The sequence below is a fragment of the Monocercomonoides exilis genome (genome assembly GCF_001643675.1).
Source record: "Monocercomonoides exilis strain PA203 chromosome Unknown scaffold18-1597598, whole genome shotgun sequence".
Lineage (NCBI taxonomy): Eukaryota > Preaxostyla > Oxymonadida > Polymastigidae > Monocercomonoides > Monocercomonoides exilis.
In genome coordinates this window covers 952,546-968,887 of record NW_027150563.1, presented here as the reverse complement: position 1 = coordinate 968,887, position 16,342 = coordinate 952,546, and the positions used below count along the sequence as shown (strand labels likewise).

The 16,342-nt window shown below is 33.6% G+C and overlaps 2 protein-coding genes across 2 annotated transcripts; both read left to right on the top strand.

Moving 5' to 3' along the window:
• On the top strand, positions 1-6,737 carry MONOS_12396 (uncharacterized protein; the record flags this gene model as incomplete). Its single annotated transcript, XM_067865014.1, has 2 exons — positions 1-40; positions 98-6,737. 2 exons carry the CDS (start codon positions 1-3, stop codon positions 6,109-6,111), a joined length of 6,054 nt encoding a protein of 2,017 aa, XP_067728889.1. The 3' UTR covers positions 6,112-6,737.
• Positions 6,738-15,419: 8,682 nt separating this feature from the next.
• On the top strand, positions 15,420-16,293 carry MONOS_16376 (uncharacterized protein; the record flags this gene model as incomplete). Its single annotated transcript, XM_067869286.1, has 2 exons — positions 15,420-15,431; positions 15,691-16,293. 2 exons carry the CDS (start codon positions 15,420-15,422, stop codon positions 16,291-16,293), a joined length of 615 nt encoding a protein of 204 aa, XP_067728888.1.
• Positions 16,294-16,342: the final 49 nt, after the last annotated feature.

Below are 16,342 nucleotides of genomic sequence, written 5' to 3'. Positions count from 1 at the left end.
ATGTGCGGAGGAGGCGCAGTTTGCCAACAAATCAATGAAAGTAATAATGGAATATTATTTTATTACTGCTTTTTTCACAACAATATATGTCTGAAAGGAGGACATGATATTGTTCTTCATAACTCTTCAATAAATAACATTGATTCCAGTTGCTGTTCAACAAGGCAAACAAATAATAGAGTTAGCATCAGATTCGACTCAATTGTTGATAAAAGCGAATGGCTTCGGAATGAAGGAGGAAGGATCAGATATGTGAGATCGAAGCAGAATCAGGAGAATGCAAGAGATGCATTTGCATGTGGAATCAACGAAAGCCATCCATGCTGCACAGTCAGCCATTGTCTGACACAGATGATTCCAGGTGTTGTGAAAGACATCGAAATGCTGGCAGGAACAATTGTCGAAACACGAAGTGTGGATTGTGGTGTCAATGCATTCACAATATGCGGGCAAAGTGATTCGAGCACGATGATGCAAACAGAATTTGAAGCATCTGAGTTGTCTCTTTTTTCTGTATCAGCGGGAACATTGACTGTTAGAGATTTTGTCCTTGTGTATGACTCGGTTCATCTGAATAACCGTGGGTCAAGGCTGTTTGAGATCACAGGAGCAGGAGAGATGCATATAAGTGGACTGAACATATCTACTGGAAGTGGACAATCTTCAGAAACAGCATTTTCGACAGAACTGATAAATGTTCAGAGTGGGATGTTTCAGATGGACCATGTGAAGTGGAAAGGGATGGCCTCAACTGTTTCATTGTTTTCGCTTTCTTCAACAAATGAAGTTTCATTGATGCTTTCAGAATGCACTTTTGATGGAATTGAAAGAACAACAAGCGGATCAGCAGTGATGTCGTTTTCCAACGACAAGGCAAACATTCATCTGGATTCTTGCACTTTTGAAGGATGTGGAAGCACAAGTTCAGAAAATGGAGGATCGATGATGCTGTGTGCAGGAGAAGTGAATGAAGTGAATGTTGAAAGCGGGACCTTTGATGAGTGCTTTTGCTCGGCATTGAATGGCCTGGGGGGAGGAATCCTTCTTCGATTGATGAACGACAATCCTGACTTCCTGATTTCTTCCTCATTTGGAACAAACACAGCCAAGTGGGGAAGAGATATCTTCGTCTTATCACCAAATCTGGAAATGACTGCAAAATCAAAAAAGATCTCGTGTGTTACGGCATCGTCAGATACTGCTGACAAGGTGAGAGGATATGACAATGGAAACAACAGTTTGGCCATTCCTCTGTGCATTTATCTCCTTCCCAGCCCTTCAGAAATTTATGTGAATAACATTGAGGCATCTGATCATTCTCATTGTGGAATTATCCAATTCCCTTGTTTGACAATGAAACACTCCCTCACACGGTTGACAGGAACAAAGAAAGTTGTTGTGAGTGGAATGATTTCGATGAGCGATGAATTGGCACTTGGTGAACAGAAGCATGAAATTCATGGAAATGATGATCAAAGTGGCTGGACAGTCTCTGATGCAAGTTCAACATCAAACTCAGTGATGGTAACAACTAATGTTGAAACAGAATTATCAAAGCTCATCTTCTCTATTCCTCCTTCTCTTTCATCACACTCCACTTTTATTTCTTCTTTTTCACAACTGACTTTGTCTCATTGTTCTCTTTCCCTTCAAAATCCATCATTAGAATTGACATTTCTCTCCTTGTCTGTTGAATCAGGAATCCTGACAATTGATTCGTTCTCAGCTTCGTCAATCACTTTGAGCGGAAATCCATTGATCTCATTATCAGGAAGCATCACAAAAGCCGAGTTAATAAGCACTCAGTGGTTGAACATGACGAACTGCAATTTCACAGAAATAGAAAGGGCAGCTGGAAGTGGAGGGTGTGTGAGCATTGACAACAACAATGACAAAAATTCAAATGGTGAAATAAATATTGAAGAATGTGAATTTGATGGATGCTCTGTATTGGCTGATGAAAGCAGAGGAGGGGCCATTAATGCTCAATTGAAAGGAAATACTCAATTGAATGTTATTTCATGCACATTCACAGGATGCACAGCACCAGCAGAAGAAGAAAAGACTGGCTTTGGAGGAGGAATGGCACTGAAGTTGATTGATGATTATTCTTCATTTGTGATTTCATCACCTGTTTTCGATTCTGAAAAATCAAATATTGCGAGATACGGAAATGATCTTTTCGTTGAAGCATTGAACTTGACAAAGAGCATCACAAATGACTCACTTCCATTTGTGACTGAGAATCTGGATGATATTTCATTCAATTCCATGAGAGGGTTTGATGGGAATGATACAGAGAATGCTATTCCACTGGTGTATTTCTGGAGAGCAATTGGCTCAGAGATATTTATCAGAGATGATGGAAAAGACATGGGTGCCTGTGGGTTTTCGGATTGTCCTTGCCTGTCAATTGATTATTCATTGGATCGATTGACTGAGGGAAATGAAAAGAATATTAACATCATTGGAAAAGGAGTTCTCCAAAAAAGTGTTGATCTCAGTGGAATTTCAATAAGCTCAAATAATAAAGACATGTGCTCTTTGGAATGTCACTCATCACTTGAAGGAGCCGAAGGAGCAGCAATGAAGATTCAGCGTATTACCAATTTCGAACTGATAAACTTTGTTGTTCCATCGTCATTCGCAAGTGGAGTCAATGTTTTGTTGCATATTGGATCAAGTGAAGGACTATTGACTCTGAAAGATTGTTCATTCAGCGAAAATGAGGAAAGCAGAGAAGAAGAAATGATTAACTTTGGGTTGATCGATGCAGGTGAAGGCACAGTTGTGTTGGAATTTGTGGCAATTCAATCACTTTGCTTTTCAAAGGATATTATTTCTGTTTTGTCAACAACAATTTTGAACATCAAGAACTTGACAATGAAGAATGTTGTGCTGGAAGGAGCAAGCGGATTGAGGATATCAAAGAGTTCAGGGAGAGAGAAAAATGAAGTTGAACAAGATGTTGTTATTGAATGGAGTATTTTCGAAGAAGTCACACAAAACACAACTAACGATATTCCCATCATTAGAAATGACAATGATATGTCTTTGAAAATACTGATAAGAAACACAACGATGAAGAGATGCGGAGGGTTGAAATGCGAAAAGGGAGGAGGGATGTTTTATGCGTTGAATGAAGGAGGAAGTCTTGATTGCTCATTTTGCACGATTTCTGAGTGCTTCTGCTCAAGCACAGGAAGAGGCGGGTGGCTGTTTCTGGAATGCACCTCGACAGTTGAACAGCCTCTGAACTTTGTATTATCCAATATCACATTCAAAGACAACTCTGCATTCAGAGGGAGAGATGTGTACGTGAAATGCAACTCAATCGAAGCACAAATAGTTGAAGAGCAATTCATGTTGGACTTCGGATTGCCATTTGTGAAGGAGCTGGCGATATGGGGCTGCACAACAGATTCATTTGTTGGAGAAGAAGATCTTCTGCTGAGAGTTATGAAATACCAAAGCGAGACGATATTTGTGTCAGCTGTTTCTGAAAATCACTCTGGTTTCAAGTCTTGTGGAGAGTTCAGCATGCCTTGTGAATCGTTGAATGTCGGAGTGAATCACATTATTCCGTCACGTTATTCACAGCTGTTAGTATCAGAGGAGACGGTCATCAATGAGGAATGCAGTGTGCAGAATGTTATCGTTCGCTCACTTGAATCTCCATTGTTTGCTCTGGTATATATGAACTCAACAATTTCTTGCGATGAGGGAAACGTCATCACAACAACAGGGATTGTTCGGGTTGAGAGATTGAAATTCAACTTTGGCCAGCCATTTTCTTATTCAAGCAGTTCTATTATCCATGAAACAAATGGCCAGCTTTCTTTATCATTTGTTGATTTTTCTTCTGTTGGCCAATCAGAAAACATTGAATCTGTTGTTCTCAATTCAACATTATTGAACATCGAAAATGGAATTCTTCATGTTGACAACTGCACGATATCGTTCCTCTCGTTCAAGAAGCCTTCGTTTCTGCTAAATGGAGATGAGATGAATATCACAAATATGAAATTAGAACAGATTGAATCAACAACAAATGTGTTTGAGATTGGCAGCTGTAGAAATATTGTATTTAATGGAGTATATGCAGATGGAATAAAGTTATCTGGTGGTTGTGTTATTTCAATAAATGGTTCAACTTCGGGAAGTGTTTCGATTGGAAGCTCCTCATTCAACAACTGTTCGAGGTATTCGGAAGGAGCTTCTGTTCTCTGGGCATCTTCAATTTCTGCTCATTTAGAGTTTTCAAACTGTTCTTGCTCAGATTGCATTTCCTTATCTAAAAAAGGAAGTGTTGCTGAGGTGTGTGATATGAAAGATGTTTCGATGCACATATGTGAGATTGAAGGAGTGCTTATGAAAGAAAGCGAAAGTGAGAGCAGCAATGCATTTGAAGGAATATGCAAATGGAATGGATCGCTTGTCCATTCAGCGAATTCTTCATTGGTGATGAAGGATGTGATAATTTCGAATGCTCCACAAGGTGGGTTATCTTTGTCCTCAGGCAATGTGAAAATTGAGAAAGGAGAGTTTCTGAATAACAATCCATTCAATGGAAAATATCCTTCTCTTCGTCGAAACATCATTTGCTCAGATTCTGCATCGCTGACCATTTCGAGCTTGAAAGGTGGAGATGGGGTCAAAGATAATTCTTCTCTTTGGATTTTGAATGATGGATGCGCTCTTGGTGGAATTGCATCAGAAAGAGCATCGCCGTTTTTCTTTCCAGTTCTGGAGAGTGTGAAAGGAAAAGAAGCAACCGGAGAAATGGAGCTAATAATTTATGGGAAGCTGCTTCTGCCATGCGATTTGTGGGTGAAGATAAGCATGAAAAATGGAGATATTGAACATTCACACACAAACATCATTGAAGATGATGGCTTCATATCAGAGAACGAGGTGCATTCAACGATTTCGTCTGAACTGTTGAAAGTGATGGAGAATAAAACAGAAGTGAGCATATTCATTCTGTTTGGAAAAAACAAATCATCTTCATCCAATGGAATTGTGGTGATAAACAAGAGTGTATCAGAATCGAAAGGAGGTGGTACTGTTGATGAAGGAGATGGAAATATCAATAAAGGAGGGAGAAACAATGAATGGAGTGCGATTGTTATTGTTATAATTGCTGTGTTGTTTTTGATATTTATTTTTGTATTTGTTATGGTTGTTGTGCTGCTGCGAAAGAAGATGAGTGAAATGATTGAGAAAATCGAGGAAATAGGGTTGAAAGAGGGGGCAATGAAAAATAAGCCTGAGAGGAGAAAAGAAAAGAGCAGAGAAAGCTTTGAGATGGATGGGATGCCATCAACGTTGCTGGAAGGGATGACGAGCCAAATTCCTTTGCTGATTGACAACGATGAGGAGGATGAGACAGAATCGCCATCGACAACGAATGATGAAACATTGAATGAAAATGAGATGTCAGTTTATGAATTTCCCTCACCAAGATTTGAGGATGTTTGTGTTTCTGGAATGCCACACTCTCATTCACTCAATGTGATATCAGCGAAAAAGCCATTTCGAGAGAAGGAGAAAAGGAACATAAAAACATTGTACTCGACAATTCATTCAATTCAAGGTAATTTCACATTGGGAACAAGAGCGATGGATGTTGTTGATGGGAAGGTGGTGGTTTTGGCAGTTGCAGAGCTGTTTGAGCATTTGATTTCAATTGGAGACGAAAGGGTGGAAATGATTGGGAAACAATTATGCCCATATTCAATCTTTGTTGAGGAAGGAAATAACGAAATATTCGTATTGGCAGAAGAACTGGAGGATGAAAAGCAAAAGGAAGAAATGAAGCGATGGAAGGCACCTGAAGCGGGAAATGAAGATGAGGAAATTGAAAAGGCAGTTATTTTCACACTTGGGCTGATTCTCCATGAAATGACAACAGGGGAAGTACCTTTAAGTGAATGCAATGCGGAGGAAGCGCAGGAGATGATGAGGGATGGCGTTCGGCCCTTGACTGAAGGGATTGAAGGAGAAGAGCTGGTTGAGGTGATGGAGAAGATGTGGGCAGACGAACCGGGTGGCAGGCCTTCACTTGATGAAGTGATCCGTTTTCTGAATGAACTCGATGAGTCTCTTTGATTCTTATTTGGTTGGCTTCTTTGTTTGTTGGATTCATGTTTGACGAATTGAAAAGAGTGTCTGAAACGCTTCCAAAATAAAGGTTGTGCTTGTTCCTTTTGGTTTGTTTTGTATTTATTGCTCAACAGAACTTCCTGAAAGAAAAAGTGATTTTGTGCATGGCTGCTTCATGTTATGGTTAATGTGTAATTTATTTCATCAAAGATACATTTATTTCTCTTTTCCTTTCGATGCTTCCGCTTCTCTTAAACAGCTTCACAAAAAGTGTCTCATTTGCATGTCTTATATTGTGTGTATGTGCATTATCTGTTTTTGTGTTCTTGAATTGGAAATATTGTGTCTATATTTAATTTTCTTTTTGTTCATCTCAAATAGAAATGAATACTCCATGAAATCGCTTGAATTTCATGGGAGTATTCACGCGTGACTATTTCAAAGACTGTTTTCTTTTCTTGTTGTTTCATATCTCTTCTTATATGTTTTTTCCTTTTTGTCGTTCCATGTTATTTTCCAAAATATCAAAGTATTTATTTGTTTGTTCGATGTCTGGGATGAAAGATTATCAGATAGTTTGAGAATTAAATCATGTCACATGAATGAAAACAGCGAAATCTGATAAAGCACATTAATGAGGGATTATATTTTTTTTTCAAAATAAAAATAATAGGGTCAGTTATTTTGTTGTGACCCTTTTTTTTCATTGGGAAATTTTTTTGTTATGAAAAATAATAAAATTAAAATTGAAAAAAGGTTAATGACGAATTAAATTTATGTATAACTTTTCTTTTTTTCTCTTATCTTTCAATCAAATTGAAAACTTCGTTTTCATTTTCACGATTATCTTCTTTCACCAAATTTTCTCTTTATTTTTTTCGTTTCATTTAAAGATTAAAGCTCATTATCGTCTTTTGCCATGCTTTTTTAATTTCTTCTGAAGAATTCTTTTCATCATCAACTTTTTCTTCTTTTTCAGCTTTTTCTTCTTCTTCAATTCCAAAATAATTACTCCAATCATTCAGTAGCTTCTCATCAGTTATTAACTTGCTATAGAAGTCGAATCTTTTTGAATGTGATGAAGGTTGATATTCCGATGTTTCTGGAAGCTTCAAAAGAATCGGTCCAGATTCGTCATGAAGAACTCCACTTGTTGTGAAGGCTTTTTTTGACAGCAGATGAGAGGGAGGTATGAATTGCTTGAAGTAGAACATTTATAAAAGCTATTCTTTATGATGAAGATGTCGATGAAGATGGAGGTTCATATTTTGTTTGCAGTTCTTTTTTGAGAACAGCGAAGACTCCTCTGTCAAGAGGCTGGGCGATATGTGTGCTGTGAGGAATGAAGGTGATGATGTCGATATTTTCTTTTCGAACTTTTCTCCAAATTGTCGGATCTGCGCGAGAAATGTGTGAATCAATGAGAAGCAAGCAGCGAAAGTTTTCCAGTGACATGCGCTTTCTGTTATCGATAATTCCTTGAAGGAGTGTTGGAAGTGCGCACTTTGGCATAGGTGCATCTGTGCTTCTTTTGCAATTTGCTCTGTTTGGAATAAACTTTATGATGAAATAATAGATAAAAATAATTTAAAACTTTTGGGTGGACGAATTTTTTGAAATTGTTTTTTCTTGTTGAAAAAAATCAATTTTGAAAAATCACCCATAAATATTACAATTTTTAATCAAAATAAATATATAAGGATAATTACCTATATATAAATACATGCAATGATTTTAATTGTTATATTAACCTTTTGTATCAATAAATTTCTGAGAAATAAAACATTTCAAAAAATTAAAATTTAAATGAATAATTTTTGATCAATCCCACAAATAAATTATAAATTTCTAAAGATTTAGGATTAGCTTTTTTTGTGATGTGTGGGGTGAACACTTTCCAATATACCACAATTTGAATATATAAACATTATATTATCGTATGCACTGATTGTTATTTAAAATATTCTTCTACTATTAACAAATTTTGATTGTTAGAATATGAAGCTGATAATTATGCAACATGAAACTTCATGAGTCTTCCATTGGAGAAATCTATTAAAGAATTTTTGTTCATTCGATAAAATTTATATCATATTATATTATGTTTTGTTTTAATGAAAATTATTCATTTGTATTTCAGTTAATTTAAATTTTTCAATTCAATGAATGAAAGAATCACTGAAAAAAAAGCAGAATGAATCGAAAAAGGAAATATATCGTTGAAACCCTTATCGAAACACCCTTCGAAGACGTGCGCAGGTGAAAATAATTGATTGATGAGAAGTCGAAATAAAGATAGTGAAATGGAAATAGAAAAAAAATTACAAAGAAGAAGAAGAATTTGAATGAGGAAAAGAATATAATAGGCGCAGGTGACTGAAAAGATGATATCATTAAGGAAACAATAATTTCAAAAATCGATGAATTTGATTATTTGAGGTCAAAGGTGAGAAAAAATTAGAAAGACTGAGAACAAAAAGGAAAAGAAGAGAAACAGGAAAATAAGTGTTGACTGGTGTGTATATTGAGTTTCGATGTGGAAGATGAAAAAGTTAACAAAATGGAGCATTATAGTTTTTGTTATTGTTATTTCTTCAATTCCTTTGACTGTTTTTTCAAATATTCAACATTTCAGAAGAATATTATTAAAAATTATATTTGGGTAGTTAGTTAAAAATTGATATACATTTTTTTGCAACTCATTATTCATGAGAGCAATGTATTGGAATTATTAAAAATTTTTGACTTCATATTTTTAAATATTTATAATTCCTTTGAAACGCTCTTCATTGAAAAAGAATGATACAAGAATCCTCGATGATTGTCACTTGAAAATGAGCAGTCATGCACTTTATTCTATCTCCCTCACTTCCACATCCATCGATCACAAGCGCTTTCAGAAATGAACAAGAATCTTCGATTGTGCCTCCATCCATCAATTTCACTTTTTTTCTCCTTCTGTTCCATTTCTGTCAATGCTATCATTTTTTCTTTTCATCGATTGGCACAAGAAGATTTCATCTCCACTATCCCGATTCATCATATCCACACACTTCCCACTTCCCACTCTCCCATTCAACACCCCTCCATTCCTATTCCCTCTCTGAATTGATTTGAATGTGCAGTTCCAGATTTTCGCATTAATCCCTTCTCCAATCTCAATCTCATTTCCATTCTCAAAACGAGTTCATTCATCGTTGTGTTCTTTATCTCAACATCCCCTCCATTTCTCAGCTAAAAAATAGGCTTCTTCCCTCATTTTCTCTTGTCACATTCTTCACAATCACCTCATCAATCAATCCTCCAACCCCTGCTCCATCAAAAGTCACTATCACTGATTTGGTTATTGCAAAATCTCCAAATTCACAATTTGCCAACTCCACTTTCCCTCCTTTCCCACAAATCAATCCCACTCCAATCTCTTGTGATTTTGCTCCAAATGAACATTCCTCAAATTTCAATGTGCTTGCACCGCACAAAAATACATACTCCTTTCTTGATTCGGCAAATGTTGATATCGATAATGCCAATGACGAAAACGATATTATTTGTTCGCTCTTTATCAAAAATTCATTTTCTCCTCCTTCGACAATTCCAATCTTTGCCTTTTCAATATCTCCACCAATGTTCATTTGTTGAGTGTTGAGTATCATTTCATCAATAAAAAACTTCCATCAACAAGTTTCAGTGTTGCTGGTGATGTGCCAAACACATTTGTTCCTGCATATGTCAATGTGGAGCATGCAAAGTCAGAATATCCGCACTTATGATAGTTCATCCCTCCATTTCCCCCATTCACAAACCCAACACTCGGCTTCTCTCGTAGATCAAACTGAAATTGACATTTATTGATCAAAGATGTAATGTTGTAACATTCAATGAAAATATCATTCCCCACTCTTGCTGTATAAGCACTAAACTTCATCCACATAAATGTGAAATCCTATTTTCCTCTTTCCTTTATTGGCAAATACGCTCCTCCTTTCCCATTGAAGCAGCTGCAATGACTGATTTTTCTGTTAATCAACCAATTGATCCAGATTCCACCAATATGAAGAATATTGTTCCTCCATTTTCATTTGAAATCATACTGTCTGCAACATTCCGAAATGAAAATATAACAAATATTTGACATAATTTGAATAAAGTTAAAATATTCTCCAATATTTAAAAAAATAATTATTTTTTTAACGATTTTCCGAATGAACAAAAATTCTTTAATAGATTTCTCCAATGGAAGACTCATGAAGTTTCATGTTGCATAATTATCAGCTTCATATTCTAACAATCAAAATTTGTTAATAGTAGAAGAATATTTTAAATAACAATCAGTGCATACGATAATATAATGTTTATATATTCAAATTGTGGTATATTGGAAAGTGTTCACCCCACACATCACAAAAAAAGCTAATCCTAAATCTTTAGAAATTTATAATTTATTTGTGGGATTGATCAAAAATTATTCATTTAAATTTTAATTTTTTGAAATGTTTTATTTCTCAGAAATTTATTGATACAAAAGGTTAATATAACAATTAAAATCATTGCATGTATTTATATATAGGTAATTATCCTTATATATTTATTTTGATTAAAAATTGTAATATTTATGGGTGATTTTTCAAAATTGATTTTTTTCAACAAGAAAAAACAATTTCAAAAAATTCGTCCACCCAAAAGTTTTAAATTATTTTTATCTATTATTTCATCATAAAGTTTATTCCAAACAGAGCAAATTGCAAAAGAAGCACAGATGTACCTATGCCAAAATCCTATTATTCCGAGATTTCAATCGATAATTTTACCTAAGCATAAAGAAGCTATTTTGAAAGTCTCGTTTTTCAGTTGAGTTTGTATTGATGAGATATATTTTGAGGAAAATTGTCAAAAATAATTCCTCTTGCAGTTACAGAGAAATCGATGATGTCCGGTATTTTAAGCGATGTCCAATACAGTCAAAACCGGATATAATCACATCGGTTTTTGCACGACTTTTTGTGACAATATCCGATTGTGATTATAAGCGATGCAACTTTAAACAGAAGAAAATAAAAATTGATTTTTGAGATAATTAGTTTTGGGTCGATTTTTTTATTTTTGGAAATTCAACACAAATACACTTTTTTCACTTGCTTGAACAATTTTGATCATAAATACTCATTATTTTGACTTATTTGAGCACATTTTTGTAAAAACAAAAATTGATATGGGTGATTATTTTTGAAATCATATTTTTTCTAACAAAAATTTCGGTGCAAATATATTTGATGAATAACAATTAAAAAACATAGAAGAGTGAAAAGACTTATTCAAAACATTTTTAATCGTTCATTTAACTGAAACAATTGTATTTTAAAAAACAATTATCATGTTATTTTTATTTTGAAACAAAAATTTCTTTCGAAAAACTTTCAATCTTTGAAAAATCAACACCCCGAAAAAAGATATGATTTCAAAAATAATCACCCATATTTTTGATCAAAAAGTCGATTTTTCATTGAAAAAAGCACGCATAATAATAAAAAATGTGATTATATATTTTCATCCCTGTGATTATATTCGATGGAAAATGAATGAAAAATGAGCTAAAAATGTCGGTGCATGGAAAAATGTGACTATAAACGAATGTGATTATATTCGATGTGATTACATCCGGTTTTGACTGTATTTAATGCGATATCTGTATATCGTTTTGCAACCTCAAACGTATTTTTTAAAAAAATGAACCCATTATATTCATCAAGTTACGTCACAAAGAATTCATTCATTGTGCAACAATGAACAAAAAAAATGCAAGATGTGCAATATGAAACACCATCTTATCAAATATTGGTTTTTTTCACTCTTATTAAGAGATTTAAATATTATTGTAATGAAGCAAAACAACTGGAAAGAGCCTTTTCATTCAACAAAACAATCTCAAAAGCAATAAAATAAGTTTAGAAAAATTCATTGATTCAAAAAGTTCACTTTTGTATTTAAGAAATATAATGTTTAATTTTTAGAAAAGACATTTGAAAGTGTGAAAAAGGATTTTTTAAGTATTTTTTCAACAACAAAGAATGTTGATAAAAGTTGGTTCGAAAATACACTGTATTTCAATAAAGTGAATTTATATATTTATTTAAGTTCCCTAAAGAAACCATAAACCTTTGATTATTCACGATTTGCTTTCAAAGGATGATTGAAACAAATCTTTGTTTTTTCAAACAAAAATAAAAATTTGTCCCATGTAGTTATTAACGTGAAAATTCGGTTTGAATATTCATTTTTTAATTAATAAAGATAAACGCGGAAAAGTCACAATTCCGCAAAGAAAGATGATAATCAATCAGCATGACCTTCGATCATAGCATCTCACAGATCAACCCCATAACTTATTTAAAAATAATCTTATTTGACCATTTATTTTTCAAATATCTCTTTATAACTGTTGAAACTGTTAAAGATTTTGAAGAAACTCATTCATCACATGTTCTCATATAAATTAATAACAGCGGAGAATGCAGCTTTCAAAGGTTATAGGAAAACAGCATCGCTACAGAAACCAAAAAAATTTTAATTTGCTTTTTAGGCACAAACTTATACCCTTATAAAAGCGCTCCAAACGTCTATCATTGTGTTTTCATATAAATCCAAAAATATCATTTTTATTTTCACATTTTTAACATGACAAAAGTAAAATTTCAAAGATCTTAAAATTAATGAATGAAGATTGCATATTTGCTTCTAACCCTAAAGTATTCAAAACACAGAAATTCAAACAATTCAATTTTTCCTATTTCAACTTTTTCATTTCATGATCTGCATAAAAAAACAAAATTTCGCAATTCTCTGAATTAATATTGGGAATGATCGGTCAGATGCCATGATCAACAGTTATTCCGTTTTCTTCATTAGAAAGAGTTGTATGACAAAAACTTAAAATTCACTTTCTGCACGGTAATGTGATTCTACACATATGCATTATATAATTTGGTGATTATTTTGATATCATATTTTTATGCAAAAATTTCGGTTCGAAAATATTTCTTGAATATCAATAAAAAAAAATTGAAACGTGAAAAGGTTTCTTGAATTCATTTTTATATTTGATTCGGAATAACCATTTGTTTTTAATAACAATCATTATGCTTTTTCTCTTTTGAAAAAATAATTTTCTTTCGAAAAATTTTCAATCTTTGAAAAATCAACACCCCGATAAAATATATGATTTCAAAAATAATCACCCATATATACAGTCAAAACCGGAAATAATCACGTCGTATATAATCACATTCGTATATAATCACATTTTTCGATGCACCGATTTTTTTTGATAGTTTTTCATTCATTTTTCATCGCATATAATTACAGTGATGAAAACATATAATCACATTTTTTTATTATTATTGGTGATTTTTTCATTGAAAAATCGATTTTTTAATCAAAAATATCAATTTTTCGCTTTTTCAAAAATGTGCTCAAATAATTCAAAATAATGAGTATTTATGATAAAAATTCGTTTCGCAAGTGAATAATTTGTTTTTCTGAAGAATTTTTAAAAATTAAAAATTTACCCAAAATTAATAATTGAATTAATAAATATTCGTATTTTTTCTGTGTAAAGTCACATCGCTAATAATCACAATCGGACACAGTCACAAAAAGTTATGCAAAAACCGATGTGATTATATCCGGTTTGGACTGTATTTCAATGAAAATTGAAAATGAAAATTAATAAATGAATGAATTGGACTTAAGATCAAAACCATAATAGAAAAAATGAAAATTGCTGTGGAACAAAAGAGAATTGCTGGACAAAGGAAATTACGTGCTGCTATGAAATCTTTCGATTTCAGAAGGATTGACAATCGGCTGTAACGGATGGCGCGCATTGTGGTGGATGGAGTTGTCAGGATCACAGACGCAATAAACTCCATGGAATTCTCACACAAAAGGATCAAAAACGCTGTTCGGGCACTGAGAAGCAAAAGGCTGGTTTCAAAAGTTGGAAGACCGCAATTTGTGATAAGAAACAAAGAACAAATTGTACTGGATGAAATTATCATTGAATCAAGATCTGGAAGCTGTTTGCCTGAACGGAAAGTTCGCGAACTGGTTCGTTGTTCTTTAATAATTAATAATCCTGACAAATATATCAGATAGAAAATGTGATTAATGATACATATGACGAAGACGCACTACACATTAACATTTCAATGGGAACCACTTACCAATTTGTGAAGCGCAATCATGAGCTGAAGAAAAGTTCGCCTAAAAATGTTGATGTTAATCGCATTGCGGTGTCGTGCCAAAGTATTCTGCAGCCCTGGTATTCATTGCTGGACGGTCCACATGAAAAAAATGAATACGACAAAGAACTAATATTCAACATGGATGAGTAATCACTGAGAGTCCATATTAATTCAAAGCAGAGCGTGGTTCATCCTTAAAACGAAAATCCAGGATTTCGCAAAGAACCACCAAAATGGCGAATTCAACTCTAGTTGCTGCTGTGGCTGTTGATGGATTTACACTTTCTTCTGTGATTCTATGGTAAAGCAAGAGCCTTCATGACGAAATGAAGCCGCCGCAATCACAAACTCTAGATATCCTGCCAAACGGAAGTGGTTGGATGGGCTGCAATCAATTCATAAAGTGCGGGCATAGGTACATCTGTGCTTCTTTTGCAATTTGCTCTGTTTGGAATAAACTTTATGATGAAATAATAGATAAAAATAATTTAAAACTTTTGGGTGGACGAATTTTTTGAAATTGTTTTTTCTTGTTGAAAAAAATCAATTTTGAAAAATCACCCATAAATATTACAATTTTTAATCAAAATAAATATATAAGGATAATTACCTATATATAAATACATGCAATGATTTTAATTGTTATATTAACCTTTTGTATCAATAAATTTCTGAGAAATAAAACATTTCAAAAAATTAAAATTTAAATGAATAATTTTTGATCAATCCCACAAATAAATTATAAATTTCTAAAGATTTAGGATTAGCTTTTTTTGTGATGTGTGGGGTGAACACTTTCCAATATACCACAATTTGAATATATAAACATTATATTATCGTATGCACTGATTGTTATTTAAAATATTCTTCTACTATTAACAAATTTTGATTGTTAGAATATGAAGCTGATAATTATGCAACATGAAACTTCATGAGTCTTCCATTGGAGAAATCTATTAAAGAATTTTTGTTCATTCGGAAAATCGTTAAAAAAATAATTATTTTTTTAAATATTGGAGAATATTTTAACTTTATTCAAATTATGTCAAATATTTGTTATATTTTCATTTCGGAATGTTGCAGACAGTATGATTTCAAATGAAAATGGAGGAACAATATTCTTCATATTGGTGGAATCTGGATCAATTGGTTGATTAACAGAAAAATCAGTCATTGCAGCTGCTTCAATGGGAAAGGAGGAGCGTATTTGCCAATAAAGGAAAGAGGAAAATAGGATTTCACATTTATGTGGATGAAGTTTAGTGCTTATACAGCAAGAGTGGGGAATGATATTTTCATTGAATGTTACAACATTACATCTTTGATCAATAAATGTCAATTTCAGTTTGATCTACGAGAGAAGCCGAGTGTTGGGTTTGTGAATGGGGGAAATGGAGGGATGAACTATCATAAGTGCGGATATTCTGACTTTGCATGCTCCACATTGACATATGCAGGAACAAATGTGTTTGGCACATCACCAGCAACACTGAAACTTGTTGATGGAAGTTTTTTTATTGATGAAATGATACTCAACACTCAACAAATGAACATTGGTGGAGATATTGAAAAGGCAAAGATTGGAATTGTCGAAGGAGGAGAAAATGAATTTTTGATAAAGAGCGAACAAATAATATCGTTTTCGTCATTGGCATTATCGATATCAACATTTGCCGAATCAAGAAAGGAGTATGTATTTTTGTGCGGTGCAAGCACATTGAAATTTGAGGAATGTTCATTTGGAGCAAAATCACAAGAGATTGGAGTGGGATTGATTTGTGGGAAAGGAGGGAAAGTGGAGTTGGCAAATTGTGAATTTGGAGATTTTGCAATAACCAAATCAGTGATAGTGACTTTTGATGGAGCAGGGGTTGGAGGATTGATTGATGAGGTGATTGTGAAGAATGTGACAAGAGAAAATGAGGGAAGAAGCCTATTTTTTAGCTGAGAAATGGAGGGGATGTTGAGATAAAGAACACAACGATGAATGAACTCGT